A 6,000-nucleotide genomic window follows, 5' to 3' on the forward strand; every position below is an offset into this window, starting at 1 on the left:
GATTTACTTTCAGACGGTAAATCCAATGCCCATTTCCCAATTCAGGCGACTGCACAGAATAACCGTTCCCCAATTCATCAACTGGTGTTCGTGGCAAAACACACGTAAAATCATGCTCGTGAACCCGCTATTTTAAACATGCTACCCAACCATCAAGATCACGGAAGCTCTGAACTCACTGAAATAGATGATGCTCAACAAGATCACGGAAGCTCTGAACTCACTGAATTAGATGCTCAGTTTGGATTGGAAAGTGTCGGCCAAGAAGGTAGGACCGGAACTAGTGGAAGTATGCGAACGAAGACATTTTCTTTCGGGTGACATAGTCCCTACACTGTTCTTGTCTAAAACGCGGCCACTACTACACACTACTACACAACTATCAACTACAGCTTATCGTCCAGTAACACATGGCGGTATGACAACAACGGCCACATCGCCAACATCCATGTTTATGATAAACTCCTTGGCACTGGGTAAAAGATGAGGAAACTGTAGAATGATACAATAATTCATGCTTAGAGTGGTCGGCAGCCTGGCCACATTCCGCACTTCACAAAAACTTGAGGTATTTATTGGCGAGCCTTTAAAGGAATGTAGTTTCAGCAACTCACCATTTAGTGACTCCCCAGTAGAATGGGGCTACCCTGGGAACCTTCGTCTATGGTGAAAACCGATCGGTTCCGGCCACCCAACGATGCGTCTGATCTTACCAAAGTCTGTTCGAACACTATTGGACGGGAGAATATAACCCAAAGGCAAAACGTTTGCATTTATCAACTCAAAGCGTAACGCCAACCTTTTTGGGACAACAAAGTACATCCCGTACACGAACATTGCGCCGCTCGTGGTCCGGCCCTGAACAATTACGTCATCGATTTCATCGAGGGAGATGAAGCACGATTTAGGGATCAGGCCCACGGGTGCTATCTGTGTAGGTAGTTGAGATCTGACAGTACAAAAGGCATCATTTCGAGCTCATAAGCTTGGCAAAGTCATGGAAACCGTTTTGCCGAAACGAGATTAATACTCTTGTTTTTTTCCCGGTCGACGTTTCTGCCGTACGACCTACTGTCTACGTGCAGCTTTCCCTTGGTTCGCTACCGAATATTCTATTCAATCTTTGACCCCTCTCATTCTAAGCCGCTCTCAACATATTTGGTAGTACCGATACAGTGAATCTTCTTTTGTGTGCGAAATTTCCTTATTCAGAGTTCTCGCTTAATGTCGTTTATTCTCTTATTATTATTATTATTATTATTATTATTATTATTATTATTATCCCTACCGTTTCTGTTTTTTTTTCAATGAGGATTAGTTTTCTTCCAATGAATCAGCTTTAAAGCATTAGCTGAAGTTCCAGCTTTCCTCTCCATTGCTGTTCTATTTGGTAGATCCTAGACGTCTTCAACTTCTGTATTCTCCACGGCGATAATTTTCTTCAAGCCGCAGATGTTTACGATGATTTGTACTACGAACTTATTCGTATGCGTGGACTATTCGACAATGTCTACGAACATGGTTAGTCTATTTTTTATTACTTACATTCTGCGATGCTGTTTACTGGTACGGTCATTTTACCGTTTCCAACATATGTAAGAATTCTTAAATCTGTGAACAAACACCGCGTGTGGTTCATTGTGATTTCTCGTTTGGCTATGATCGAACAATAAGGGTTGGCATCCGAGGTTTATTGCTTCGCGACTTTTCTCGTCGTATCCACCAATCGTCCAGCCGAAGTTCTTCGTGTCTACATCTGGCGACGCCCCCGGAACTCTTTGGCAGCATGCACATACGAATGGTTGTGACAGTCAATACAGGAGGATAATTTTCACTGACACGAAATGCTTTAGCTGCTGCGTTGAACCTAATTTACGACGACGGACGCCTGTAAGTAGATAATCCTGCTCTCGTATAGCAGCTATCCGCACATGAGGATCGGCACAAAGATCGACGGTGGTCCCATCCCATTCATGGAGGCCAAGACTTTCATCGTCTGATTTTATTGTACTGAGTTCAGTTATCGGTTAATTTCCACGGTGGCGACATCATTGACGTGGGTTGAAGGCTTCTCTTTGATCTCTCATAACATGACTAAGCCATCGCAGACAATATTTCTGGATACCTGCGGCTAATGGTTCAGTGTCAAATCAGTGCCATTAAGCTCTCTTGTAACTACTCTTGTTGTAACCAATATTGATCCTTGTTTTCAGAGTAGTCCTCAAGCGCCGCGATCGAAGATTTGCAGCTTCCGAATGTTGCAATGGCCGGGTCTCGCGGAACAAATGGCTCATTGAACCGCCCGGGTGTTTCGTTTTCCGGTCAGTCTCTGCTATTGGGGCATCACTCTAATTTCGAAGAACTATTCCGAGACTATCGATGATATTTCTCATCGATCGACATTGGTTAGATGATTGATATGAACGCCGGAGCTGAAGCATTAGAATATGGAGACAGACACACCTTGAAGTGTGGCCGCCGGTTCAGAGTGAACATTACGTCTGTTTTCGTGATGTTAGCTTCATGTCCGACGAAGATGACTTTGATGATCTATCCGATCGAGTACTGGTTTCTGAGCTTCTGGGCCCACCAAAATTGGGTTATCACTATACTCAATATACGAGGTACAAATGTCCGGAGAAACCTGCACACATTCGTAGCCCTCGAAAGGGTATGTCCCCAGAACCCGTTGGTAGCGGAGTCAAAGAAGATTAGGAATAAGGAAACTGCTGCTCTTTCGTATGTTAAGGTTGTGGATTTCTCATCAGGAACCCGCAGTTGGGCTTTGGTACCAGATTATTGGGACTGGATCAGTAGAAGCACCCATCAAGCCTCATGGCGTTCCATGATGTGGTGCGATCAATACAGTTGAAAATGGCAATCCATATAGCGTGAAATGGTTCTCCTTTGGAACTTGAAGCGGTTTCCTTATATACGGCGTGTTTCAAAATTCGGTCATGGGGGAAACGTTGGTTGGGTGGCGTACATTGGTAAACTTCTGTTGAAAATCGAGGCGCCGCAAATATCTGTCCGTTATTTCGATTGAACTGATGTTCCGATTGCTTTTATCTTCTGATCTTTCCTTTTTATGACAACAGGTAATAAGATTGAAGTGTTTTTGTTAGAATTCAGTCTTATAGACGGAAGTGAATTACTTATGGGGTAACTTGAAATGTGCCAGTTCAGATGTGGTGTATATTTCAATTAGGATATCATTTGAGCACGTGATGCTCCACAGAGTCTCTGCTCCTGTTGGTACGGTGCGATCGACTTCGTATGGCGTCTTCGGGTGTGCATATGCGAATTTCATGAAGTGGACGGTGGGGAAATCGGCTGATATGTATTTTTCAGCTGGATTTAGGTCTGGGGTGATGTGCTGTTCGGTACAGCTCAGTCCACATGAGGTTGTTTACGTTCTTACTGTTTTTATTTCGGAGCCAGGATACGAGCAGTTTGCCTGAGCTGATAACCGCTGAACTACCAGCCAAGCAATAGCTCACAAAACCTCATTTCTTCTTCCACTTAAGTGAAACGCCTTTGAAAAATGACGAATAGGACTTTCTCAGAAGATGCTACACACCTTGTTGAATATAATGGACAACTTTACTCATTTGGAAATGTTTGGGACCGATTGGGTTGTCATCATTTCAGGAAGTTTTGGTAAACAATGAATCCACCGATTGTTTACCAAACCTCTCTGAAACGGCAACGTTACTCGTTTATTTGGGCATCCACTTTCGGGTGTAATGCAGCGTTATATTATTACAGCCAAAAGTAGACTGGAGTCTGCCGAAATGTTGTTCTGTCTACCACTCACCTGCATAACCAGTCACAACGTACAAATATATTGCAGTCACGTTTTTAGTTAACATCGCAACAAGTGAGGCACAGCGGTGGTGTTATAATCTGGTTCCTTGTTTTTAGTTACTGCCTCATGTCACTGGGCAGTCTTTATGCGAAAAACTAATGGCATCTTTAGGCGTTGGAGTCGTTCGGTCCAGAAATTTCGTTTATTTTCACACTTAATATGCATCCAGTCAAGGAAGAGGTCCAGTTTTCGTTCTTTTCAGTGAATTAATGGGCCGAAACACAGCTAAACGCAGATGTTGTATCGGAACGTGAAACTTGTTGCTCACCACACTCCCTAACTCGATCGCTTTCTACTGCGCAAATGTGCCAAAACGCGTGATGCTTCTTATATGGGTATGGAGAATTCTGTTTTGAGGTTTTCCCACTCACGCTTACTTGATGCCATCGTCCAACTGAGCTCAGCTTTCCGAAAATGCGTTATTTCATTCTCCTCAGGGGAAGTAGTTGATATGGTATCTACCGACTATCAGTCACTCCGCAGTGTTCTCTGTTTACGATCCACTCATTTCCATTCCAATGGCTTACCACGCTAAGGGATCGGACCTACTGCCGGCAAGTGGTAACTGAATGAGATGAGATTGGTGGTAGTTCTTCTCATCAATAGGGTCGTTTCACTTTATCTCGGGGATGACTGCCCTTCGATTAGCTTCCTCGCCGTGTGGATACTTTCATAAATGAGCCTTCAGAGCACTCTGAAGGATCCAGGGTATCAAACGGGTGTGTCTCAACTTGAAAACGTCAGAATAATTGGTTGTCCAACTCCTCACGTTAATTCTTACCTGTGAACAATTACAAAAGTATATACCGGCTTTTGATTCAGGTGATTTGTTCTGTGCGAGTAGGTCCCTGCGTAACTGTCCAGTCTAAGACAAAGGTGTCAGCTTGAAGTGCGATTGGTGTTTATTCGGTAGTCCTTCCTCACAGTTAGTTGCCGAAATACAAAACTGCACGGTAGCGTTCGTAGCGAGGACTCAAGCTCACGAGTCGGAACATGTGATAGAAGGCGGCCTGTAGGTATACAACATTCAACATCTCCAGGGTCATGTTTGAAATTTCAATGACAAACCCATAGTGATTTATAAATAATCATAAATTTGAGGCGCCCTATGTTATGGACCGTTGCTGTTTGCTCCCTGCTTGGTATTGTTTTTCATCCACGTTACTTCGTCTTTTTTAGGTTTGCTTCACTCGAGTAGCTCAACTGGGGATTTGAAACAGGCAGCAAGCAATTTGGTTCTGCAGATGGGAAACATCCGGTAAGGTGGATCATGTTTTTCAGCAATCGTATTAGTATGTATGCGACTTTTGCCACACCACTTATAGCGGCTCATTTCTCTCATCTAAGTATGGTTCTCATTGATCTCAATCCTTGGAGGCCATATCCATACTCAACCCACTGCTTTTCGGTGCTTGTGTGGCAATCACCATACGAATTGTATTGGGTCATTTTTTTGTAGTGGTTTTGGTTGTTTGTCAGTGCAATTTGTCCGCAACAGAGATTTCCTTTTGCTGACGTAGTGGCGGTCATTTCTTTTGAGTGCGTTACTAGCAGACCATTAATTAATTTTTCGTTCCAATGAACCATTCCGGTAGCTACACTGCTGCAATTTACTACGTAATTAATTACAAGATGGAAACTGTTTTGCTGGTGAAGTTCAGCCTTTTGTTAGCGCTTCTGTGTTCTTTCATCCATTCGGCGAATTTTCATGCTGTTGATCAGTTCGGTTAGCATCCGTATGTCGTTTCGCTCTTTCCGAGATTATTGTTCTTTTGGTCAGTGTCTCGCGGTACAGCTGGATGCGTTTTATATTTTCTGCAAGGCTGATTATGTTTTTTTCTCAGTTGTTTCATTGACCCACTTACCAGTCTTCTTTGTTTGAACGCAGCCGTGATCAGTTTTGATCCTGTTTCGGCTACTTTTAGTTTGTTGTGTTTTACGTGCGGGTTTTCGACCAGTCTGTTTTGATCTATTCGACTTCGTTCTGTAACGGGTTGTAGGCTCGTTGAACTGAGTACGCTGCATTGTTTTTCTTAACTGGTTTATCGACTCTTGTTTTTCGCAATTTGAACCATTTACAACGTTTCTGGTTACTAATTCATTGTGGCTAATGCTCCTGACCCCCCCCGTTA

The 6,000-nt window shown here is 43.4% G+C and overlaps 1 protein-coding gene across 1 annotated transcript in view; it reads left to right on the top strand.

Moving 5' to 3' along the window:
• T265_04056 (hypothetical protein) overlaps nt 1-6,000 on the top strand; it is a gene marked incomplete at both ends in the record, with an annotated part of 56,891 nt that overhangs the window by 35,696 nt on the left and 15,195 nt on the right. The window contains 2 exons of the mRNA XM_009168691.1: nt 1,395-1,521; nt 5,048-5,126. Of these exons, the coding sequence (XP_009166955.1) occupies nt 1,395-1,521; nt 5,048-5,126 (206 nt within the window). The remainder of the gene's footprint in view (nt 1-1,394; nt 1,522-5,047; nt 5,127-6,000) is intronic.

The sequence above is a fragment of the Opisthorchis viverrini genome, assembly GCF_000715545.1.
Source record: "Opisthorchis viverrini unplaced genomic scaffold opera_v5_63, whole genome shotgun sequence".
Lineage (NCBI taxonomy): Eukaryota > Metazoa > Platyhelminthes > Trematoda > Opisthorchiida > Opisthorchiidae > Opisthorchis > Opisthorchis viverrini.